Source organism: Manacus candei, unplaced genomic scaffold (genome assembly GCF_025592945.1).
Source record: "Manacus candei isolate 608988 ecotype Guabito, Panama unplaced genomic scaffold, ASM2559294v1 h1tg000076l, whole genome shotgun sequence".
Lineage (NCBI taxonomy): Eukaryota > Metazoa > Chordata > Aves > Passeriformes > Pipridae > Manacus > Manacus candei.
The window spans coordinates 9,192,334-9,217,183 of NW_026138124.1; the positions used below are offsets into that span (position 1 = coordinate 9,192,334).

Here is a 24,850-nt window from a genome sequence, read left to right on the forward strand (position 1 = left end):
GCCCCGGGAAGGGGTTCACGGAGCGGGATGTGCCGAGGGAAAGGGTTAAGGGGCAGGTTGTGCTGATTCCCGGCCGTGTGTGACTCACGTCCCCTCCCGCGGAGGGGAAGTGCCCGTCTGGAGGGACCGAACCCGCACAATGCGGGCTCCGGGGGGACCATTGTGAGCTGCGGCTCCGCTGAAAGAGCCGGAAAAGCTCCCCGGTTAAAACTGGGGATTCTCAGCTCCGCGGCCGGGCCGGTTCAAAGCCGGGGGGCCGGAGCGTGGGCAGAGCTGGGGGGGAAGCAGAGGCTGCCCCAGGAAGCTGGAATTTGCTGCCTTGGCGAAGCTGGGTCCGGGCTGCCCTTGGAAGCAGGGGAGGAAAGGCAGCAGCTCAGTTCCTTTTGGAAGCTTTTTTTGTGCTAAATCGGATCCATGAATCACTTCCCTGATGACTCCTGTGCAGGTTTTTAAAGTGGTGTCCAGCAAAACTCACATTTCTTCATCTGGGAGTGTTTCTTTTTGGATGTTTAGTCTCTCACTTCATAATATTTATCCAGACTAAATTACTTAGCAAATGCAGAAGGAAGTGAATAATTCGTCCTTTTGTACCTTAATTTTCCTCAGTAGTGTATCAGCTGGTAATTTGAATATAACTTTCATGGTGATAAATTCCTGGTTGGTGTGGGAACCACAGATTTTTTTTCCCCTTATATATTTACCCCCAGTTCTATCCTTCCTGTCCTGGTAGTGAGTCTGACCTTAAAAGCACCAATATCTGCTTATAGCCAAATAAATCATATCTATAAATACATTAACTACTGTCACCTGCCACTTATTGTGTTTAAAGTATTTTAGGTTATTGAAGGTTTTTGTTTCTGGGTTGGAATTTTTTTGGTGGTTTGGGGTTTTTTGGGTTTGTTTGGTTTTTTTTCTGTAGTTGGAGTCCTTGAATCAACTTCCCAGTGAGCTGCACCTGTCCCTCCCAACAACAATAGTGAGCTTTGGTGCATTGTTCCAGGTTTATGGACATCCTGTGGGGACTTTGCCTAAAACCAGCAAGGTCGAGGCCACTGACTCTGTTGTTCCTGTCTCTGAGCCATTGGCTTGTGCTGACCTTTGATCCACCTCATTAACTTTAATTGCTAATGAGATAAAGGCCCTCTGCCAGGCTCTGACTATCCCTGTGATTAATTTTATCAATAAAATAGAAAAGTACTGCTCCACCTTCTAATACAAGTGTAAATTATGACTCTTTGATACCAGCTATTCACTTCCTGCCACTTTGACCCTCTGCACATCCTGGGGAAAAAAAACCCCCAGAGGAATCAAAAACTGAAGGCTGGGTTTGGGAAAGGGTGTGAGAATTTCAGGGTTGAGGTCAGCAGTGAAAAACAGTCACAGGAAGAAGCCTAAAGATGCCTCAAACAGCTCCTGTCAGAGCAGTGGAGAGGATTATAACAGATAATACATCTACACTTTTGTTTTCAACTCTTTTTTCTTTTAAATACTTTTGAGGAACCTGTGTTGTCAAACTTTGGCTGATGGCTGTGATCCTCTATTGCTGCTTTTAAAAATGTTGTTTTCACGTGGAATTAGGAGTGTTTTCCCTGAATCCTGACTGTGAACAAGTCCTTACAGAGCAACCCTTGATAAGCAGTGATGGCCCTGCTGGCCTGGCTGTGTCTGTGAGCTGCAGAACCTTTCCCTCTCTGTTTTCTTTTGTTAAATAAGGAAATCATTTTTGCTCTGGGGTTGTGCATCTCAGCTGTGTGTTGTGTTTCCTGACATGGCATCAATTCTGCCATCAAACTTAAACAAAGAAACCCCTTCCAGTAACCTGCTGCATTACCTGGAAATCCTGTGAGCCATAACTGATAAATATGGGGCTGTGTCATCCACTGAGCACCTGCTGCCTTTGCCTCATGCTCAGAATTATAAATACATGGAGATAACAGGTTATTTCTGCCATAAAGTGGGTTATGGTGCTGCTGGATCAATAACCCTTTGCTCTCTTCCTTGTTTCTCAGAGGACTTATCTGCCTTTAGCTTTTTAAACACCTCATTTACCTGTTCTGTGGGACAGGGATGTCTGTGTGGCTGAACATCCTGGGCCTCCTGCAGGAGGGAGAAGCTCCCCAAGGTCTCCTTTCCTGACCCTTTGTTCCTTGCAGTGCCTGTGCTGTTTGTCTCAGCTCGTGCAACCTTTCCTCCAGTTTCTTCTGTGGAAAATACCCAAATTAGACACTGGTTGAAAGGGACAAAAACACCCCCCAAAAAATCCCTTTGGACCAGAGCAGTGCCCAGCTCTGAGCTGCCATCTTTCAGTTAAAAGTTTCAAGGCCTGGCAAGAAATGGCACTAAAAACCTAAAGGGACACTCTAAAATGTGAAATTTGTCAAGGGAAAAGTCCCTGAGATTGATTTGTTTTTAAACTCTTTTATTTTTTGGCCTGTGGGATTATTTCTATGGGATCATAAGTGTGACATGGGGGGGGAGGAATGGCAAGAATTCCCCAAACTCTCCCTACCATTAAGTGAAAAGCTGACAGAGGCAGGAGGAAGGTTGATGTTACAACATAATCCTTAATTCTGGACTCTTTTATTCTATATTTATATATTCTTATATTTATTCTATATTTATATATTCTTATATTTATTTTATATTTATATATTCTTATATTTATTTTATATTTATATATTCTTATATTTATTTTATATTTATATATTCTTATATTTATTTTATATTTATATATTCTTATATTTATTTTATATAAATTTAAATATTATATATTAGATATACATATATAAATAAATACATAAATATTATATATTTATTTTATTCAGCATGTGTGCCTTCCCAAGGGATTCAATCCCTTCCTCCTTCCAGGCTGGTGCAGCTGCAGCTTCCAGGGCACCACCTTGTGGTGGTGGTAAAACTTGTGCAAAACAAAAAAAAACCCAGACAATTCCTTAAATTGCTTTTTGAAATTTAAAAATAGATTAAACACGATATTGCTGTGTCCTGTTCTATTTGAAATCTAGTAGCCATCCTCCTGCCAAATATGTTTCAATAAATAACGAATTAATTAAGTTCTAACATAGAGGAAGAGCAGTTGTTTTGCTTAAACATGTGGTGTGGGTATAACAAAGAGCCAAGGCTTCTGCTGTGCTATAGGGATTTATTTTTCCCAAGTTTTAGGCACAGGGAAATGGTGAGAAACGGATTTAATTAACTATAACCTCTAATATAACTTGAGGATGACAGGAAAATGAAGAAATCTTTGCATTTCTCTTAAAAGATGGTTCAAAACTTTTGCTGTTTGGTCAAAGTTAAGGTCCTTAAAATCTAATTTATTCTGACTTTGCTTTAAAGGCCCAGGTGCCACAGGTATCTTGAATCTGAAATGGAGCTTGGATTAATAATCATGGCACTGCTGTTTTATCAGCATTAAAGCATTCTGTGGGCAAAGTGTTACAATGAAAATTCATGACAGTTTATATTAAAGTGCCAAAAATTATGTTCAGAGAGGTAGCTACAGTACATAGCAAATGTATTGAAAAATAGGTATTTATTAGATAGATTAAATAAGAATAATACCTGCCCATAGGAATATATTCAGCTCAGAGTCAGTTCTTGCTGTCCTAACACACACACACTGCTTTCAAGACTGAAAACCAGCTCCAGCCCAGACATTTCCATACTTCAGGAAGTTGATGGGAGGTTTTCCAGTGCTGGGTTCTTTCAGAAAAGCTCCATTTCTGACCATTTAAAAGAAATAAAATCAAAGGGTGGTGTAACTGGAGATAACTTGTTCCAGGGTTGTGAAGCTGTCCAGGAAATCTTCCTCTTCAATTCCAAATTTGGTGTACTGGTGAATATAAGCTCTGTGTGGGGAAGGATGGGTAAGACTGGATGGGTAAGGCATTGGAAATCAGGGGGGAATCTGACACATATTGGATATTTACTGTGAAAACCCCAAATTGGGATTGGTTTCCACCCTATAACTGTGCTGGTGAGTTTTTACTGTGCTCCCTCGAACTCATTTTGTAATTCCTACTGATCAGTAAGTCCTGACTTGTTTCCAATAGTTTTTATATCTGTGTATTGGTTGAGGAAACAGAATTGCAGCTAAAAAAAACTGGGCTAAGTGGGAAATGGAAGGGGAAGTGATTAATGCACACCAATCCCCTCAGTGCTGCTGACTGAGCCAGGAAGTTTTTTCCAGGCCCGTCCACAGGCTGGAAACTAAACCATCAGCAAAAGAGCTTCTGTGTGTTATTTTTAGGATGGTCAAATTGGAATGCACTAAATCTGGGGAGTTTTGGGACTGAGAAAATACACTGAGAGCACTGCAATCTGTGGTCTCACTTATTTACAATGATCTCTCTCCCAGTGAAGATACTGGCAGTTGTTAGTGAAGTCTCAGCATGATTCTTTTCACTTACTTGGAAGCAAACATATTCCAAGCTTTTCCCACAATGCTGTCGAGAGGTTTCAGCAGGAACTGGCTGTTGCTGACCAGAGAGGCAGACTTTTCATACTTGTTAAATGCTCTTGGTGTTCTCCAGGCATTAAAAGCATCCTGAGGCTTTAGCCATGATGTGTACAGGGAGGGATCTTGGAAACTTCCTGGAGCAGAGATAAGACAGCCCTTTTGGTAAATGTAAAGCTGCAGACTCCTGCATCTTGGTCTCAGTTGTCCTGTGTGACTTAATCAAAGCTTGGCACATCAGTTCAGGCCTTGGGAAAACTCTGCAGAGATCAGCTTGCAGAAAACAGAACTTTGAAAAAGACCCCTTGGTTTATCTAGAAGTGCTCTCTTGTGTCAGTACTGCATCTGCCAGCCATGCTCATCACTCCAGAAACAGCTAAATGTATTTTCAGACAATAAAGCCAAGAATTTCATCAGATACACAGATTACAGGCTCTTCCTCCTGCCCTGAAGTGCTTCAGGAAGCTGCTGTAAAGACAACAGCCCAAAGCAGTTGGACAATGTGGCCTTGGACACTAAACTGTTTCTAGAGGGAATATTGACCTTTAGTAACCAAACGTGGCTTTGGAGTGTTTTTATTTTGATCAGATGTGGTGTAAAGAAACCAGAGAGATATGAAACAAGAAGCCCTGAGGTTTGGGGCTTTTCCTCCTTACCCAAATCCACACTGTGGACATCTTTTCCTCTCAGGATAACCAGGTTGGCAATGGAAGTGTTGAAGTGCAGTGGCTTCTTTGTGGAATGGCTGGAGGGGGTGGAGGAGCCTGGAGGAGGTGGTCGTACTTGCCAGTCAATACCTGTGAGATTTTGGTAAAAAAAGACAGAAAAGATAGTTAATGTTTTGTGAAATGTGGATTTGGAATAGCTGAAGAGGCAGATGGGAACTATCACTGTGCCCCACACTGGAGTTTGTAGCTGCTGCACTTTAATTAAGCAGCAATCACACAATTCCCAGGGAAAAGCAGTGCTAATCCAGCAGTATTTTCCTGGTAGTCACTTGTCTAGCAGAGAAAATGATACCTGTTTCTATCCTTAGCAATTGCCAGCCCATTCCCTGCATAACTGGGAGCTATAACTGAATTCCCATGTAAATGGTAGGGGAGAGCTGAGCAGCATTTTCATGAGTAGAAGGTGTAAAAAGAAAACACAGCAATCCCAACCCAAAGAATGTTCCAAATGAAGGATGTAAATTAAGTGCACAGCCACAAACTGTTGGTTTGGTTTGTGTGTTTTCAGTGGCTGTAATTAACTGAGATGGCTGGAAGCAAAGGCAGGAGCAAGCTGAGGGAATGGTTTGAGGAGCAGCTGGAGGCAAATTCCTGCTGAGGGCTCTGAACTGACTGAAGGGAGCTGCACTAAACAATCAGCTTCATCTCACCTGGAGAAATGAGTGAGGAGAGGGGAGGGAATGCTCTGTACCTTCCTCCATCTGGGCATTAGCAATGAGCATCTGCCTCAGATGTTTGATGAGCCCAGGCCAGCTGAAGGTGCTGTAGGGGAGGGAGTTCTCAGGAATCTGAGGAATGTTCCGGAGCCCCAACATCTTGAACTCGGGATGTGGGACCAGTGTCTCCATCAAGTCTCCTGGAAGGAGAAATCAACAGCTGCTCACAAAGAAACACTGCCCAGGGTGGCTAAAACAGGAGGAGAGAGGGAGGAATGTTACAGAGGTTTAGCAATTTCAGACAGGGCAATGCAAACTTGCTGTGTGTTACTGAATTAATAGCTCTGATTTTACAATTTAGACTTGTCTCACTTCTCAGAATCTCCAGGACTCTCTGCATTGCTAAAGAGATCGACAGACAGATGGGAAAGCTTAATTTTGGGTAACTTTCTCTAATTTCCTGAGGGTATAAACACCAGCCTGTTGCTCCCAGGTTGTCTGCTCACCTGTTTTCTGCCTGAGCAAAACACAAAACTTTCAGTTTGTTTCAGTTCATCCAAATTTCTGCCCCCAAGTGAAAGGTGAAGCTCAGCCCAAAAGCACTGACCTGCACGAGTTTGTAAATAGGTACCAGGGTGTCTGTGATCACTTGGAAAAGCAGAAACAGGGTTCTTCTGGTGAAGAATGAAAGCAGAAGTTGGGGGGGTTTATTTTTGACTCTGCTACAACATTGGGATTGGATTGAACTTCTAAATTTGTCTTTTCCTCCACTTTGCCTGCCTGAAAACTTGGGATGTACCCAAATAGTTGAATAAGGAGACTGAAGAACTTCAATTCCCCCCTGACCTGACTAGAGAGAGGTGTGGGAATGACATGGTTTGGTACCCAGTGGGTTTCTGCTGTAGTTTGAGCTCCCCTCTGCTGGGTGAACGGGCTGGAAAAGGCTGCCCAGCTGATGTGCAATGACTTGGTTCACATCCCTGAAGGAGATCTGTTTGATGTTCATCAGCTGGGCACAGATCCTGTGGATGACATCGTTCTCGTGGACAAGGAGGGCGTCTGAGGAGCGGTACAGATGGGACAGGGTCAAAACAGAGTTGTAGTTTTGAACAATGACCTGGGAACAAACAAACAAACAAAAAAACCCCACACAAGTGAGAGTCAAACTTAATCCCTTTCTAATTTATAATCCTCTGGCTGCTGCTGTTTCCTCAGCTGAGATTTAGGAAGTGATTCATTTTCTTTGCCAAAGTGCAGAATGGGGTCAGGAGCTCAGAGCTTTTCCAGGGAAAGAGGGCAAGACCCGTGAAAATCAGGTTATCCATCTCTCTCCATACAAACATGCTGGAACAAAATCTACCTGGGAACTGATTGTACTGCTGAGATAAGATCCCAACAGGAGATTTCTAGTTCTTGTGAAGCTGCACCACTTCAGCACTTGAATTATCAAGAATTTGTTTTGGTGAAATCACACGTACCAAATATCAGGCAAACAATCCTTTAGCTGTGTTACTTAGTCATTTGAACTTTGTAAAAAAGTAAAATGTACTTATTTTCCTTCTTATTTCTGTTGTAGGTATTTTATTTAAAAGCAAGCAGCGATTATAAACTTAAAAATTCTCTATAATTCTATATAAAAAGGCAATGTGGCATTCACCTCACCAGTGCCATAGGGCCAGATAACGTGGTTTAGGATAAATGAGGCTGGAAAAGCATCTCTCAAGCACTGGGTCACAAATGCTCCCAGGCCTGACCCTGTGCCCCCAGCCATGCTCATGATGGTGAAAAATCCTCCCAGGCGGTCACATCTCTCTGCTTCTCTCTGCACCAGATCCATGATTGATTCCTTGTGTCTGGGCCCGTGGACAGAGTAACTGGGGAGTAACAGAAAAGCAGGAAGGTGAAGCTATTCATTAAGCAGATTTTATTATTATTATTATTATTATTATTATTATTATTATTATTATTATTATTATTATTATTATTTCTATAAGCTTGCACTGTCATCCATTCTATCTGCACTAAACAATCCTTAGCTGGGATGTTCATTTTGCAAAACAGCTGTTTATAAACTGGCCTTATTGTTTCCTGTTCTTAAATATATTCTTCCCATTCTAAAATGTCATGTTTTCACTGCAAAGGAGCAAGGCCCTGGCACAGGTTGCCCAGAGAAGCTGTGGCTGCCCCAGCCCTGGAAGTGTCCAAGGCCAGGTTGGAAGGGGCTTGGAGCAACCTGGGATAGTGGAAGGTGTTGAGGTTGGAACTGGATGAGCTTCAAAGTCCCTTCCAACCCAAACCACTCTGGAATTCTATGATTCAAACACCAATTTCATCTTGCAAAAATCAGTTCAAAAATTACACTGCTATCTATATATTTCTACTTTAACTTAAAAATAAGTCCTGTTCCATACTAAGCTGCACTCCTAGAGAGTGTAAACTGCTCCTTAGCCTCCACAGTTCCCTTGGGAAGCCTGGAACAGCTCTCCATACCCGTTGGCCCAGTTGTTCCCAGAGCCTTGCTTCTGGCAGAAGTGGGACTGGGTGTTGTATTTCCAGCAGCCAGACCTGGCAGCCATGGATAAGGTTTGGCTGATGACTTTGGGCTCCATGTCAACCAGCACAGCCCGGGCCACAGGCACTGCAGAGGGAGAACAACAGAATTAACAATAACGTGCCAACATGTTTACAAAAATGGATGGATTTGGGTGGATAGCATGTCCCAGGCTGTATTCCTCCCACCCACATTATCCAAGCCATTAATGGGACAGCACAGGCAGCACAGAAAAGATTTGGCCATGCCCATGTATTGTGCCAAAGACAAATGTGAACTCCAGAGTTCTCTTTCAGGAAAGAAACCACTCAGTGTGTTTGATAATGTCAAATTTGGACCCTGTGGGTCCTGCTCTGTGGTGTGATCCATCTACAGCAGAAAATGCAGATGTTTGGAAGGAAAGATTATGTTTTGTTTCCAGCTGTGCTACTGGGAAACTGGCTTTGTCTTCTCAGAGCCTTCACTGCACTGATTCTGCTTCCATGTCTGCAGCAGTGTTGTGAGGGCAGAGGGTTAAACAGCCCTTCAAGGCTGAAGGTAAAACTCATTCCTCAACCGAAGGTAAAAGACCTGTTTGATTTCTGTGTCCTGAAAACAGACCCTGTGTGGGGAACAAAAAGCCCTTTTAAAGCTGTACCTCCAGATTCCTCCTCCCAGAAAAACCTCTCCTTGCAGGCATCCTGGTAGGATTGGTTTTCCTTCTTGGAGCAGAGCCCGTGAATGCCACGGATGTCACTGCACAGGCAGCAAAACACCTCGTGCCCAATCTGGTTCCCACACTGCCCAAGCTGGACTGTGACTATTGACATCCTTCTTCAAGCCTGAAAAAGAAATGATGTCTTTAGTAACTGTGGAAAAGACAGGGGGGAAAATAGTTCTGGCGGGTTTCTGGTCCGTTGTGCCATTTTTTGAGGATGGTTATACCACAACCACTGGCTATTTCTGGGGAAAAGCTGCCTGACAGCACCTTCTCCTGAAGGCCAGAAGAGCACAGATGGCAGTTTAAAGGGAAGCAAGAGCTGTTTACTGCTGCTTTGCATCTGGAGGGAGCTGGAACCAGCCACAGAGCAAGGGAATTGTTCGTTTTCTTCCTTTTGCTCAGTAGGGCAGGATAGAAAAAAATGATTATAACTCAAAGTTATCGGACTAGGATGTAAAAGCACAATAAGAAAGCACCACATGCCCTTAGAAATGTTGAGCCTGTTCAAAATTGTAGCCGATTTCCAGTCCTGTTCTGCTCCAGGCCTGATGCCAGAGCCTGCTGAGGTGACAAAAGGATTCCCTGGAGCATTCCCCTTGCTTCCAGCACACAGAGCAAAGCTTTTGCCTCGGTACCGGCGTGATTTGACATTTTTTCCCCCGCTCAGCATTTTACAGCAGCTCTGCTTTCTCAGTTTTCTATTCACAGAAACAAGGTCAATTTTTTTTTTAAACTCCGGGCTGCAGTTCCTCATTGCCACCCCAGCTGTGCCGCAGCATTCCCGTACCAGCATTCCCTGGATGGCTGCCGGTGCCTGTGCCGCGTTCTGCGGGAAGGTTTGTGCTAATTTGGATCGCGGTGCGCGATTCCAGCGCCTCTGCCAGCCCGGGGGTTGCTGCGAGACCGAGAATAAACAAACATGTGAATTATCCTCAGGAAAGGCCCGTGTCCGACTTGTGCCACCGACCGTCCCACCCGGGTGTCCGCGCCCGCAGATCCCCCTCAGGGGCCGCCTCTCGGGGCTCCCCCCTCAGAACCGCCGCCATGTTCGCCCCGAGCCCGGCCGGACCCTCTGCCGGCATCCCGAACCTCGTCCCGATCTCACCCCGGTTCCGATCCCGATCCCATCCCGCTCCCGATTGTCCTGATCCCATTCCAGTCCAGATCCCGATCCCATCCCTGTCCCGCCCCTGATCCCGGTCCCGATCCTGACCCCATCCCAATGCCGAGCCCTCTCCCGTCCCCAATCCCGATCCCACCCCGCTCCCGCCCCCTCAGCGCTCCTTTCTCCCCCTCCCCACCCTGTGTGCGGACGCTCCTTCGAACGGCCCGCCCGGCGCATGCGCAGCGCTCTGTCCTGGCAGCCTGGCGCCGCGCCGCGCCCCTCCGGCTTCCCCGCGCACAGCGCGCACGCTCCGCCCGGCGCGGCTTCCCAGCGCCCTTTTGCGCATGCGCCGCGCCAGGACTTGGAGGGCGGGCGGGCGCGCGGGGCGCCGGGTGCGCAGGCGCGGCGCGCGCGGGCGGGGCGGGCGCGCAGGCGCGCTGCGGCCGCGCAGCCGGTGATGGCGGCCGCGGCGGCGCTGCGGGGCCCCGGCCCATGAGGCGGCCCTGGGCCCGCGCACCCGGCGGAGCCAGCGACGGAGTCATGGCGGGAGTGTTCGACATCGACCTGGACCAGCCCGAGGACGCGGGCTCGGACGAGGAGCTGGAGGAGGGGGTGAGAGGGGGAGTGCGGGCGCGCGGCGTGGAGGCCGCGGGGCCTGAGGGAGGGAGGGAGGGCGCGGGAGGCGCCGCGGGGGCCGCGCTGAGGCGTCCGGGGAGAGCCCGAGCCTCCCGCACCGCCCCGCAGAGCCCCATCCGGCCCCGCCAGAGCTCTTCCCTTCGGAAGTTCGGCGCCGGGACCGCGGGGGTTGTTTCCTGGCTTTGCCGTCACACGCTTGAGCGGCGGGGCAGGAGCGCGGCTCGCTCCGCAGTCGCGGCTCTCGCGGCAAAGTTGAAAGCTCAGATTTAAAGCGCCGCGTTGGGCGGGCCAGAGGGTGTTTGTGTGCTGTGCTGTGCCGTGCTGAGCGCTGCGCCCGCCGTCGGGAGTTCGCGGTTTGCGATGTTCGTTTGGGTTCTGCCGCGGCTTTGGGGGGGTCTCATTACAGTGTCTGTTTATATTTTTCCAGTGATGCTGTTGCTTTTTAAAATTGTTTTTTATATTAAACGTTTGGTGTTGTTTAAACCGCTACTGCATTTATTTTCTGCTGTTTAAATTCTACTGGCATCCTTGGAGTCCTGGAGATCATGGAATAGTTTGGGTTGGAAGGGACCTTAAAGCTCATCCAGTCCCACCCCCTGCCGTGTTCAGGGACACCTTCCACTAGCCCAGGTTGCTCCAAGCCCCGTCCAACCTGGCCTTGGACTCTTTTAGGGGTGGGGCAGCCACAGTTTCTCTGGGCAGCCTGTGCCAGGGCCTCACCATCCTCACAGCCAGAAATTCCTTCCCAATATCCCATCTAACCCTGCCCTCTGGCAGTGGGAAGCCATTCCCCCTTGTCCTATCACTCCAGGCTCTTGTAAAAAGTTCCTTTCTATCTTTGGTGTAGACTCCCTTCAGGTTCTTTCCTTCAGGACACAATCAGATATTCAGTTCCCCCACTCCATATGAACTGTAGGACGTTGTTTGACAGCTGAAAGCTCCTTGACCTGCAGGGAAAAGCTCTGTTTGTCACCTCAGTAATCAATAAAATACTTGGCTTAAAAAACCCCTGTAATTGCATCAGACAGTTAATGCTGCCAGGAACAGGTTCTGAGGGGGTGGCAAGAAAGTTGAGTTTGTTCTGTCTCCTGTTCCAATAATTCAGTCCCAGGGAACAATTAAACCATTCATTGGTTAATGTGGATTTAAAAACATTGCCTTGACAGAAGTTTCTGTGGAGCAGCAACAAATGCATGTTGGCAACCTCAGCTGGTTCTCAGGTGCCTTTTGCAAACTGATAAAGGAGAGAGAGAAGTGGAATTAAACCAGCTGGAAATCAGGGAATGTCAGAGCAGGGAAGAAGGGGACCATCAGGAATGTGTGGAGGGGGAGGATGTTTCAGTGGAAGTTGTCTCTGTGTGTGTCCTACAAGGATCAGAAAGGTGTTGCAGTGGGGGTCATTAAACTGGCAGTGATTGAGGTGGGAAGTCAGGACTGTGTTGTCTCATCTCTGGTGCCTCCCAAAGCCTTGGGGGAGCCCAGACACATCAGCTGTGGGTTGGAATAGGCACAGCCATCCCAGAAAATCTGAAGGATTGTTAAATGCAGCGTTTCCTCAAAAGCCCTGTGGTTGTTTGCACTAATTATTGTGGTGTGAAAAACCACCCAGCCTTAATTTTGGTGTTTGTGAGGAGTGAAATAACGTACAGACTGAAGGGCTGCTGGTGCTGTGGAAGGAGAACAAACCCTGATAGAGCAGAATGGTACCTAAAGTGCATTTTGGTCAAGTTCATACTGGGAATGAAACCCAGAGTTCACAGGAGCAAGAGCAGCACACAGAAACTTTTCCAGAACCATTGGGTAACTGGAGGGGTTGCTCTGGGAACGTGATGGGTGTTTATTCTCTGTGTTTGTTGATTTTTTTAAAATTCATTTGTTGGCATCAGGAGTGGGGTCAAGGGCAGGCTCAGTGGGTTTGTTGTGAAACGTGTCAATAAGCTGAGTTTTAATAAATGCCAGCAGGGCAGGAGCTGGAAACAAACCTGAGCTTTTGGAGTCCCTCAGTGCCTGTGGTGCTTGTAGGAGTTAAATTCCCCTTTAGCCCACCCAAAATGAACCAGCCTCTGTAAACTTGAACATTTCAATGGTCTGGAAGCTGCTGAAAGTTTCTAGTTTTCTTTGGTTAGCGTTTTCACTTAGATAATATTTGAAATGCACTCCTTGGGCTGCTTTTTGCAGCTCTCAGTGGTTTTTCTTTCCCTCCTGTTTCTCTGAATTTCACAGGTCACTCAGTTTATCTGTATCTCCTTGCAGTTGTCATTTTTTTTGTCCATACTTTTAAAAATAAAAGTTCTGGGGTATAGTTAAGCTCCCTAGAAGCTGGCCCATGAAATTCCATTTGCATTCATTCCAGCTGTCTGCTTGCTTTGCACTTCTTTTGCCATGCAGAGCCCCAGTGAGAGGGAAGTATTATCTTGCAGAAGGGATCAAGTTGAAAATTCTCTGAAGGAAATATCTCTTCAGAATTAACCCCCATTCCTCACTGGTGACTGGTTCTGATGCTGAAGTGCCTGAACTTTCCTTAGTAATATTTACATTCATTAATCTGTGGAGTGATTATTGGTCAGGAAAGGTGTTTAACATCAGAGGAAAGCTGAATTCTTTCATTATTATTAGGATTGAATTATTCTCAGTATAAAATAATAAAACCTTCTCTGTATATTATTTGGTTTTAGTGCACATGAGTCCCAGCTCATCTATTCCCATAATCTTTCTTATTGTTCTGATTTGCATAGTACTGTAATAGGACTTTAAAATCCATATGTAAGAGCAACTATAAAGAAAAATGCAGTGTCTTAATACTTTCCAAATTCTCATGGGGCTGGGAATTTGTACCTGTAACATTTAAGTGATTAAATAACAGCACAGCCAGGTAAGGCAGTGGTTCCCTGGTCACTCTCTGAGATCTGTGGAAATATTGCAAATCTTGCACAGAATTTTGTGCATTTTTTTATCTTCTGCTGAGAATTTATTATTCCTGACCTTTAGACTTGTTTGATTACGTAAGTTAAAATTATATCTATTTCTTTGTAATGTAACAAGCTATAAGACACATCAGTGCATTTCTTTTTAATGATTTTTTTTTTCTTTTTCTAATTAATCTTCCTTCTACCCCTCCCATCCCCAGGGTCAGTTAAGTGAGAGCATGGACCATGGAGGAGTTGGCCAATATGACCTGTAAGTTGCTGCTGGAAAATATCCTGTATCATTCATGCCAGCCTCACATAACTTCTCATTTTGTCCCATTATTAAGGCAAACAGAAAATGCTGTCACTCTGGCTCAAATCTGAGTCATTTCTAGACATTTCACTATTGCCTCACGTTAAAATTTATGACTTGCATCTTGAAATGATGATAACAGAATAAAATCCTGGTGAAACCTTGCTGCTCGTCTTTTAATCCTTGTTTCTCCAGCAAGGATTGTTGGAGAAACCCTGAGTTCAGGAGACAGACACCTCCAGCCTGGCTTCATTTATAGTTCCCAGATTATTCCAGTGGGGAGAAGGAATAATTCCAGCAGTTCAGCCACATTTCCTTGAGCAGGATCAGTCTGTGTAACTTTGGCAGAGCTGGAACACAGTTTAGAAGCCTCCTTAAATTATGGATCAGACTTTTGTGGCATGTTCAGAGTTATGAGGCTCCTCCTGTTACAGCTTTTTCTGCAAGGGATTTGTATTCTGGAAGTCTCCCCATGGCTGCTGGGGCTGCTGAGTGTGATCTGACACTTAATCACCCCTCAGAGCCTCGTGTTTCCTTGAGGTCTTGAAGAAGTGTCTAAGTCAGTTGGAGGCTTTGATCTTCCAGACTTAACTCTGGTGTAATGCAGAGCATTGTGCATTGAAATGAAGGGATTTGAGGGAGATCTTGATCCTCTAAATCCCCAAAATTTGCAGGTAATCTCCTCTGTGCAAGTTGACACTTGGAGCTTTGCAAAGAATATTTCTTTTCTAAGTGACATTCCCGGTGCTGAGGGTTCCCCAGATCCTCCGGGGAGTCGTTCCTTGGCCAGGCAGGCTGTGCTTGTCCCAGAGTCACTTGCTCCCTTTCAGTGATCATTTAGGAGTGTCAGGTAGGCTTATATCCATGTTTTGTTCTCTCCAGGGGCATGGAACATTGTGAGAAGTTTGAGATTTCAGAGACCAGTGTGAACAGAGGCCCTGAGAAGATCCGGCCCGAGTGCTTCGAGCTGCTGCGCGTGCTGGGCAAGGGCGGCTACGGGAAGGTGAGGAGCTGCTGATCCCTCCCTGCAGGAACAAATCCACTGATCCCTCCCTGCAGGAACAAATCCACTGATCCCTCCCTGCAGGAACAAACCCACAGCATGGGAAAGGGCCTTCTGCTGCCTTGGGCAAGCTCTGGTCTTCCCAGCCTGTTTTCTGCCAGAGTTCATTCTACCAGAGGGGAACCCCACGGTTGGTGTGGTGGGACAGAGGTCCTGGCAGAGCATCTCCAGCAGGAAATGTCCCAAAGTGGTTCTGGGTCCCCTCACCAGCAGCCTTGTGGTTTGTGGGTCATGTCACCTCTCTTTGGCAGAACTCTTCTTCTAACTTCCTTTTTTCCTGATTGCTTTTGTGTTGTCGTTCAGGTGTTTCAAGTACGGAAAGTAACTGGAGCAAACACCGGGAAAATCTTTGCCATGAAAGTTCTTAAAAAGGTAACCTGGATGTTCACATTTCACTGTTACCCCACAACCTAACCTTGCATTTAGCTTTTACAATTGTCTAATGATTTATTCTGCCTAAAAATAAATTTTAATATATATACAGTTGATAGCCGGGTACGGTTGAAATTCGAATTTAACTTTGAATTTTTCTGTCTCGGTAGTTCTTAGCAGCTCATTTAAATAGGCCAGGAGATCCCTTCCAACCTAAATTACTGTGTAATTCTATGAAATAAAGACTTAAACTTATGCTGTGGTGAATTTATTTTCTTATGCTGTTGCTGACTCATACATAATGTGGTGGTTTAATAAACTCAGGATTGAACTCAATATAAAATCTGCCTTGTTTAACATGTTCTTGTGCTCACCTCTCCCTGCTTTTTTTGCAGGCAATGATTGTAAGGAATGCCAAGGATACAGCTCACACGAAAGCAGAGAGGAATATCCTGGAGGAAGTGAAACATCCCTTCATTGTAGACTTAATTTATGCCTTTCAGACTGGTGGAAAACTCTACCTCATCCTTGAGTATCTCAGTGGTCAGTATTTGAAATTCTCTTACCTGCTGGTGTTCTACACAACCAAGAAATTGGGGTTCTCACCCCACGAGTAAAAGGCCAGTTAACAATTGGCTTGGTGTCTTAAAATGTGAAGCAGCTTAGTATTAAAAACACCTAGAACAACATCAATAAACTTTCTAATTCAATGAAATTGGGCATTTTTGTGTGTTACACTAAGACTGGGTGCAGTCAGAGAGTCCCTGAGGGTTTAGTTCTTGCAGGTTCTTCATGACAGAAGAAAGTATTCCCTTTATTTCAGGGGTAAGGAAACAATCTCAGATTAGAAACAGACTTGGGGATTTTTTGTGAAACGTGTTGTGCAGCAGGAAAAAATACCTGTTGTTTATAGTTTTCCTAGAAAAGAGACTTTTGGCTTACTAAAAATGATACTTTAACTGAGTATAATCTATTTTTTCTCGTGACAGGAGGAGAACTATTTATGCAGTTAGAGAGAGAAGGGATATTTATGGAAGACACAGCTTGGTAAGTGAAGCTATTTTTGTACATTAATAGTTAGGGGTTTTTTTTCCAAGTGCTTAAACTATATATAAGTAGTCAGTCATTTCAAACTGGTGAAAAGAGCAGCTCAGTGGGTTTGGGGAGGGTGTCTGTGCTGCACTTACCACTTTGTGCTGCTGTAACTCCAGTCTCTCCACAGAGGAGGGTCCACTGAGGGTGTTTTCCACAGGGCTGTGGTCAGGGAGGTGTTTTGGGTGTTGGAGAAAAAGCTGTGAAAGATTTGCTGTGAATGTGGTTTTGTTTGTTCTGGATCCACACCCAATTTCCCAGCCAGTTCCAGGATTCCCAAGGCACTGCCTTATTGATTAGGCTTTACACTGACTGCAGTTGTTCTTCCCATGGACAATGCCCTGGGAAAGCTCTGATGTCCATGTGGGACTGGGTGCTGCCAGTTACCTCTTAACTTCATTATTTCCTTTCAGCTTTGCCACCTAGATGTGGTTAGACACATATTTGAACCACTAAAAATGGTTAAAAATTCAGATTCCTCCAAACATATTCATTCTCAGATACCTACTGAGCAGGTAAACCCAATGCTAATATGTCATTTTGTGGTTCTTGGGGTTTGGGTGACTTTTAGGCAAACCAACCTCAAAGGCATCATTGTTTTTCCTTTCTTCTCTCCCAGACTTCTAGTGCTGCTTTCAAGGAACTGTTGCTAGGTACATAATAGTGCTTGAACTGCTTTGCATGATTGAATATGTCTCATTTTGTGGCATGTGTTTCCTTTCAGCTTTTACTTGGCAGAAATCTCAATGGCACTGGGGCACTTGCATCAAAAAGGAATCATCTACCGGGATCTGAAGCCAGAGAACATCATGCTCAATCACCAAGGTAGAAAGGCAGCCCTGAGTCAGCTTGGCAGATGTTGGAAAACACTTCTGCAAAGGTCCCAACTCCTCACTCTGAGGAGAGTTTCCTTAGAGCAGGCATTGCCAGAGCTGATTGTCCTCAGTCACACACTGAGGTTCTGTGGGGCCCCAGCGAGCTCCAGGTCCTGTGGGTACAGACCCACATGTTGGGAGATTTGGTTGACTTGCTCTTTGTGCAATTTTTCCTCTACTGGATCATTGTAAAGCACATAAATATCCGTGTCTTCAGCGCAGAATCCATGACATTTGGGTCCATGGGGGTGTTAGGAAAGGCAGTTTAAGGCAGGATGTCACATCATTTGCTGGAATGACTTCCCCAGCTGCTGAGGCTTTGCCTGACAGCAGTTTCAGTTCCTGATGCAGTTCCAGTGACTGTGTGTCACTGATTATTCTGGCAGTCTGTACCAGCCACTATTTCCATGTTTTCTTAAACAACTGATTTACTTAGTCTGAGTCTTTGTACTGAATTATTCAGGGCACTTTGTTGAATATTGTTCTGTGCACTTTGAGGCAAGCAGTAAAATTCAGTTACCTACTTTCTTAGCTGAACGATTCTTTAAAATCTCCACGTTTAACTACAGTTGTCTATCTGTGAGTAAGTTCTGGTGGTTTGTCTTGTTTCTCTTCAAGTGGCAACATTTAGTTTTATCTTTGTGTGATTACCTCGTTCTGTTTTATGACTCTATTGCTTTGTCAGACCACTGAAAATATCTGGAAGTAGCTCAGAGTTAATAAATACAGACCCATGTTGAATTTTCTGGTTTTTAATGTTACTTACGGAGATGTCAGAATTCTGTAATTCAAGTCTGAAATTTTTCTGTGTTTCCTTTCAGGTCATGTAAAACTGACTGACTTTGGATTATGTAAAGAATCTATTCATGATGGAACAGTCACACACACATTCTGTGGAACAATTGAATACATGTGAGCTGCATGATGACACACAAAAGTATTACTCTGCTCTGGGGGGAATGGCTGAATTTTGCCTTTTTTAACTGATGGTTCATATGTTGAGCGACTTAGGAAAACTTTACTTGATAAATGTGGGTTTGCTTGAAAACTAGGAGTCAGAATTGGCATTAAGCTGGTTAAAACACTCTCATATTTTCAATTTTTCTGCTCACAGGGCCCCTGAAATCTTGATGAGGAGTGGGCATAACCGTGCTGTGGACTGGTGGAGTTTGGGGGCATTAATGTATGACATGCTGACTGGAGCAGTAGGTGCACAGTTATAATTGCATGTATTTCCCTTTGTAGCTGTTGTAGTTCCCTGTGTCCTCACTCACATGCATGTATAAATACACATCATTTATATATAATGCAGACTGCAAGTAAGAAATAAGTTGTGTTCACTACAGTCTTGAGCTGCTTTTATCCCAAGAGTGATTTTCAAGTCCTGTTTGCATTAACTTTTCCTGCTTTGTGAATGACTGAAGTGAGTTGTGCATGCACAAAAAAGAGATCTGAACAAGTCCTTTTTTTTTTCTCCCCTTCCAATGGTGCTTTCCAGCCTCCTTTCACTGGGGAGAACAGAAAGAAGACAATTGACAAGATTCTCAAGTGTAAACTCAACTTGCCTCCCTACCTCACACAAGAAGCCAGAGATCTGCTTAAAAAGGTACAACTTTAATGCCTGTCAGTGCTATATATTTTGGAGGAAATAAAAATACAAGGATACCACTATGGCTGCTCAGTCCAAGCTTGATTTTATTACTAAAGCAGTCAGTTTTGTGTTGTGTGGTACAGAAAGTGGTTTTCCTTGGAAATACAATAGTTTTCTAACAAATGCAGATTTTCTGGTCATTCTGTATTCATTCTGCACGGTGTTCATTCAGGTGATGATTCATGTCAGGACTAGTCTAGTCATAACAGCACAACTAATTCTGCTTTTTTGGATGTTGTTTCTCATGAAGCTGCTAAAAAGAAATGCTGCCTCACGTCTGGGAGCTGGTCCTGGAGATGCTGGAGAAGTTCAGGTAACTTGCACTTAACTCAAGAACTCTTAAATTACCTCACTGAGGAGAAAACAGCTCTGAGGGTCCATCAGGGCAGGAGAGTCTGTCTGTCTGTCTGTCTGTCTGTCTGTCTGTCTGTCTTGAAGGGTAATGAGCAGAAAGGCTGCCACGTGTGACAGCTGATCCAAATCTGAAAGCTTTAAAGCTGCACAAAAGCAGCTGTCCACCTACTGGATAATTGGAGATTTGGAAGATAACTTCTATTCTTTACTTCTGCCTTCCAGTAGATCTTTTCTACCAGTTGTACACTGCTAATTTGTGCAGCCCTGGAAGGGTGATGATACTCTCAGCTGGTGAAAACCCTGCCAGCCCTTGCATTAGTGCAGCTATTCCAAGGGAAAAATTAGCTAAAAACTAAGGCAGAGGCTTAGTCCCTGTTGCCTCCAGCTTGACTTTTGTTTTTGTGGTGCCATTAACAGCATGTTAGAGAGTTCTCCTTATTTCCCAGTTCTGATAACTTGTCATTAGTACAGTGTTTTGTCATGGTTTTTAGGTATCTAACTTTAAAAGTTGAGGTATTTTGCCTGTGAACTGACTTTTTCTAACCCTTTCAAGGAAAGCATTGCAGGGACAGGAGGTGTCTGCCTTGGAGGTGTGGTACCAATTCTCAGCTCCTCTGATGTAGAATATATTGCAATGAACCCAGCTGTGATTTTGGAAGGAAAGCCACCAGGGAAAGGGGCTGAGAAGCCCCTGTTAGTGGTTAAATTTGGGTGGTTTGTGCCCTAGAGGAGGTGCTGACTGTGCTGTTGTAACCCCTGCAGGCTCACCCCTTCTTCAGACACATCAACTGGGACGAGCTGTTGGCACGAAAGGTGGAACCTCCTTTTAAACCCTTATTGGTATGTACTGGGAATGCTGGGAGATGCTCCCTGTGTGCCTTTAGGAGAGGTCTTGATGTGGGATTACAGACTGGAGTGCCACTGATTCCTGGGACTTAGGTCACAGCTTGGGTGACAGATTTACTGCTGTCAAGTCAGAGGCAGATCTGCCCTGCCCCCTGATCTGCTTCCCTTTGAATTCCTCCTGCTTCTCACCTGGAGGTTAAACAGACTTGCAAGTGCAGCTCACTGTGAATCTCTGCTTCTGAACCCTCTACAGTCAGTCAGTACTTAGTTTCAACTAAAATGAGAAATAGCTGCTAAGCAAAAGTCAATGAAATCACCTAATTAAGCATTTGGTTATTAATATTTACAGTGCATCTTGCTACAGGCAGCACTTAGAGTTTACCTCAAACCAGTGATGTGATGAACAAATCTCTGTTATCCCATCTTATATTTTGAGGTCTGTTTTTCCCTCTGGGTACAATTAGCTACAGCAGCAGTGGGTTTTGCCACCCCCATAGTTCCCAACTACTAAAAATCTCACTTTAAACTGGCTCAGGCATCACTGATGTCCAGCAGCTCCAGCATGGGGACTGCAGACCTTTTTCCCTTCACCCTTTTGAATGAAATTCAGAAAGACTCAAGACTGGTATTTCTGAATGAATTATTGAAGACAATTTGGGGGTTTTCTGTTATTAGCAATGCTATGAAAGTTACTTGTACAAACCAGGTGGTTTTTTCCAAATGTGCTTCCAGGGTTGCATGAGGGGCCACACAAATGAATGCCTTTCCACAAAGAGTGAGAGAAGGAAACTTGGAGTTACTGTTGTTCTGTGGCCAAATTAAACAATATTCATAGTCACTTATTCCAGAGTTGTCCTCCATGCCCTCACAGTGTAAACACTTTTGTATCTGCAAAAATGGGATTGAATTATCTGGAGAGGTTCCAAATTCTGAGAGTTGCAACTGTTCTGGTTGTGACGAGGGCTAAACTTGGCAAGAAACTGGCGTTGTCATTCTGAAAGTTTCTGTTTGTAATTTGAGATTTTTTTTATTTTTTTTTTAAAGGCATCTTTTTAATTTTGTGTTCCTTTTTGATCCATAATTTTTGCCCCTCCCCCTTGCCTTTATTTCTCAGTGTCAGTGCCCATAGTGACCTCCCACTGGCAGCGACAGGATTCCGACACCACTCCAGGGTTTTACTCCAGCAGAGCTCTGCCAAAAACCTATGGAATGAACTCCACCCAGAGGCTGCACTGGTTGATATCTGTAATATAAACCCTTAACCATTTTGTTTTTGCAAAGCAATCTGAAGAGGATGTGAGCCAGTTTGATTCAAAGTTTACACGTCAGACACCTGTTGATAGCCCAGATGACTCAACTCTCAGTGAAAGTGCCAACCAGGTCTTTCTGGTGAGTGAGGAATGGCTGGAGAGGGAGGTTTTTACTGGGAGCAGGGGGGCACTGCAGCTAAATTAATTCTCTGGAATCCTACCTGATATTCAAAGCAAACCCTCATCACTGGACACAAACTGTGACAGATTGGAGATGTTGAAGGTCTCTGAGGACATCTCTGGATATCACCTGAGCATATCTCTGACATTTTCTTTATACCCCAGCCAGCAAACGGTGCCTCCTTTGTGGAATGTCAGCACTCTGATTCAGAGCTGCATTCTGAACCCTGGCCACGGGGTTGCTTTCACAGCCATGCAGAGAGAACAATGTCCAGTCCATAGAGCAAAATTAATTAAAGTGAGGGTGCCTGTGGGAGTCTGGGAGCAGAAACAGCCGGGTTGGAGCATCAGGTTGGGAACTCCCCAAAGTCCCACTGTTCGCTTCAAGGAGTAGAAGTTCCTGTGTCTGCATTTACTCTTCCTTTTGTAATTTTCTGATCATAATCAGGTTTTCATGTGGTCACTGCAGAGTGATCCCCAGGGTGAATGTTGCCTCCCTTGCTGTCTTGCAGGGTTTTACCTATGTGGCTCCATCAGTACTTGAAAGCGTAAAAGAGAAATTTTCTTTCGAACCAAAAATCCGCTCCCCTCGCAGGTTCATCGGTAGCCCAAGGACACCAGTCAGGTACCTCTCTTTTATTCCTTCTTTTCTTTTTTTGTAACACACCTTTTGACAAGTAGAAATTCAAAATGCAGCCTTGCTTCTCAGCCCAGCACTTCCGTTCGAGTTACAGGATTGACCCTGTTTTACAAACCACATTATCATGATAAATCTGTGGGGTTTGGCAGCACAGGAAGTACTAATTTGCTGCTTTTTGGTGCTGCTGCAGCCCCACTCCGGTGGCTTTGGTTCACCATCCCTCTAGAACTGTTTCAGAACATCCTAAGAGCTTTGTGCTGCTAAAGAATCGTGTTAGTCCAGAAAGAATCATGTCAGTGCAGTCAGTGCTCTTTGCTCAGATTGGCAAGTTGGAAGGATTCAGCAATATCTTGGTACTAACAAAGAACCAACAAGAAAAGATGGTTATGATTGAGCAAAAATTAGTGGTTTTTTTTTTCTTCCTGATAAGCCTTTCATTGATTCTGCAATCACCTAGAAATGCATCCTCAGCTGACAGGAATGTACTTTACAAGAGACAGTGGTAGAAGCTCCCCGTGGAAATTTCTCAAACTTCTGGAAGTGGAAGGAAGAATTAGAAATGCTTCTCAATAGGCATTTGAGCTTCCTGCAGAGTGACAGATCCCCCTCTGATCTCCAGCTCTGATCTGTGTGTTTCTTGTTTTAAAGCCCCGTCAAGTTTTCCCCCGGGGAATTCTGGGGAAGAGGTGCTTCTGCCGGCGCATCGACCGCTCAGCCACCTGTGGAATACCCGATGGAGACGAGTGGGATAGAACAAATGGATGTGACAGTGTGTGGAGAGGCTTCAGCACCGCTTCCAATCCGGCAGCCAAACTCTGGGCCCTACAAAAAACAAGCTTTCCCCATGATCTCCAAACGACCAGAGCACTTGCGCATGAACCTATGACAGCACCGCGGCTGGGAGCCGAGAACAGACGGGAGCCCCCTTGGAGCTGAAACACGAGGGCTTGTTTGGTTTACTTTTAAAAAAAGTGACAGTATCAAAGAGTCAGTCATTGCACAGAGAGACTTGGAAAGCAAAGAAAAAAAACCGGATTTTTTTTTTTTTTTTGGTTTTTTTTTTCCTGTCAATCAATGGTGCATAAAAAAAAAAACAACAAACTTTAGCAAATGGTATTGCAGAACTCTAGGCACGTCATCTAACGATTCCAGTGACATCTGCTCACCTTATCAAGGATTTCTCAGCTTGGAACTGACAGTATTAAGGGTCAGGATGTTGCTCCAGAATCACTGGTGTAGTGAATGTGTCGAGGAGGGTTAGCCCTTTCACTAGGCAGAGGATGAAACGCCTGTGCTTGCAGCTGAGGGGTAATTAGCATGCAAGCTTCGTTAAGAGGTTTCCTACAACGGGGCGGAATCAAAGATGAAAGCTAAAATTAATTGGTATCTCACGTTCAAAACATAATGAGTTTTTTTTATATATATATATACAAAAAAAAAATATATATTTTTCAAATAGATTTTTTTGATTCAGCTCATTATGGAAAGGATCCCAAAATTGCAAACGCAGAATAATTGGTGAAGAAAGTTGTTTGGTTGGTTGTTTTTTTTTTCAAGGCTCTGGTTCTGATTCTTCTCCTCATCAAACAACAAATCAATAAGTGAACCACTGGCCAGCTTGGCAGTGTGGGGTGGGAGAGGACTGTTTTTCACTTGCTTCCCCAGCTGAAGTCCCTGTCCTGCAGGGACCGACGGATCTAATCAGAGGCAATGCTGCTATGTTGTTCTAGGCTTAACTGGAAGCCACGGGCTCACACACGTCCTGCTTATTTCATCCCTGTCCTCAGCAGACATTTCACTGGGAAACATCACTTTTTTTTGTCCCCTTGTGCTGGTGGCTGGGCTGGAGGCAGCTCAGCACAGCCAGGTTCTTACCCACAGCGAGATCAGGAGACTGCATCCCATCACAAGGTCAGTAGAGATCTATAGCAAGTCCCCCAGGGGACAGAGACAAACCTGCATAGCAGAAGGAAATAACTATTTTTGTAACAGGTGGGTAAGAATTTGAGGATTTTTTTTTTTTTTAAAGTATAATAATTATTAATAAAATTTTGCTTACAGGAGCTCCCTGCCATTATACATTTCTAAATTTCTCCACTTTTTTTTTTTTCTATGCTGGGGCAATAAATTTGCTGATTGTACAAGAAAAAGTGTTCAATGGCCTTTCAGTGAATGTCTTCCACAGTGGGTCAGAACTTGAGCAACCTTCATTTAGGAAACATGTTCTAAGGACACTATTTATGTTTTTAAAACTGTCACACGATCTGTACAACTGACTTACAGGTACAAAGAATAAAATAAAGGTAAACTTTACCTTCCTTAAATATATACTTCCTGCCTTAAAGAAAGCATTTCCATGAGCATAGCTGGTGAAAGGGTTAAAATCTGCAGAGCTTTACACTAGTTTAGGGTGTGTCTGCTGTGTGTGTGTGTGTGGAGATGATCCAGCTGCATCCAA

The 24,850-nt window shown here is 44.7% G+C and overlaps 2 protein-coding genes and 1 long non-coding RNA gene across 8 annotated transcripts; 1 reads left to right on the forward strand and 2 right to left on the reverse strand.

The window, feature by feature from the left end:
* Positions 1-1,260: 1,260 nt before the first annotated feature.
* Positions 1,261-10,443, reverse strand: TUBD1 (tubulin delta 1). Of its 4 annotated transcripts, XR_007908082.1 has the most exons (11): positions 9,897-10,285; positions 9,047-9,230; positions 8,349-8,496; positions 7,516-7,732; positions 6,744-6,975; positions 5,894-6,058; positions 5,131-5,271; positions 4,428-4,611; positions 3,580-3,866; positions 2,050-2,201; positions 1,261-1,281 (listed from the first exon to the last, which is right to left on the reverse strand). XR_007908082.1 is itself a non-coding variant. In XM_051809823.1 (10 exons), exons 3-10 carry the CDS (start codon positions 9,216-9,218, stop codon positions 3,764-3,766), a joined length of 1,362 nt encoding a protein of 453 aa, XP_051665783.1. In that variant the 5' UTR covers positions 9,219-9,230; positions 9,897-10,004; positions 10,411-10,443; the 3' UTR covers positions 3,532-3,763. The 4 variants fall into 4 exon arrangements, 2 of the variants coding, with proteins under 2 accessions (XP_051665783.1, XP_051665782.1); XR_007908081.1 differs by lacking the exon at positions 1,261-1,281 and having other exon boundaries at positions 1,313-2,201; XM_051809823.1 differs by lacking the exons at positions 1,261-1,281; positions 2,050-2,201 and adding an exon at positions 10,411-10,443 and having other exon boundaries at positions 3,532-3,866; positions 9,897-10,004.
* Positions 10,444-10,647: 204 nt separating this feature from the next.
* Positions 10,648-24,720, forward strand: RPS6KB1 (ribosomal protein S6 kinase B1). 3 transcript variants are annotated; one of them, XM_051809820.1, is made up of 15 exons: positions 10,648-10,826; positions 13,978-14,027; positions 14,952-15,072; positions 15,436-15,504; positions 15,900-16,047; positions 16,494-16,551; positions 17,321-17,421; positions 18,293-18,383; positions 18,586-18,676; positions 18,970-19,077; positions 19,373-19,435; positions 20,239-20,316; positions 21,604-21,711; positions 22,265-22,377; positions 23,041-24,720. In XM_051809820.1, the coding sequence occupies exons 1-15, from the start codon at positions 10,707-10,709 to the stop codon at positions 23,276-23,278; spliced, it is 1,557 nt and encodes a 518-aa protein (XP_051665780.1). In that variant the 5' UTR covers positions 10,648-10,706; the 3' UTR covers positions 23,279-24,720. The 3 variants fall into 3 exon arrangements, 2 of the variants coding, with proteins under 2 accessions (XP_051665780.1, XP_051665781.1); XM_051809821.1 differs by lacking the exons at positions 21,604-21,711; positions 22,265-22,377; positions 23,041-24,720 and adding an exon at positions 21,437-21,595; XR_007908080.1 differs by lacking the exons at positions 21,604-21,711; positions 22,265-22,377; positions 23,041-24,720 and having other exon boundaries at positions 18,586-18,680.
* Positions 19,868-23,045, reverse strand: LOC127481025 (uncharacterized). The gene is made up of 2 exons (XR_007908086.1): positions 22,846-23,045; positions 19,868-22,748 (listed from the first exon to the last, which is right to left on the reverse strand). It is a non-coding gene; the product is annotated as an uncharacterized LOC127481025 (long non-coding RNA).
* Positions 24,721-24,850: the final 130 nt, after the last annotated feature.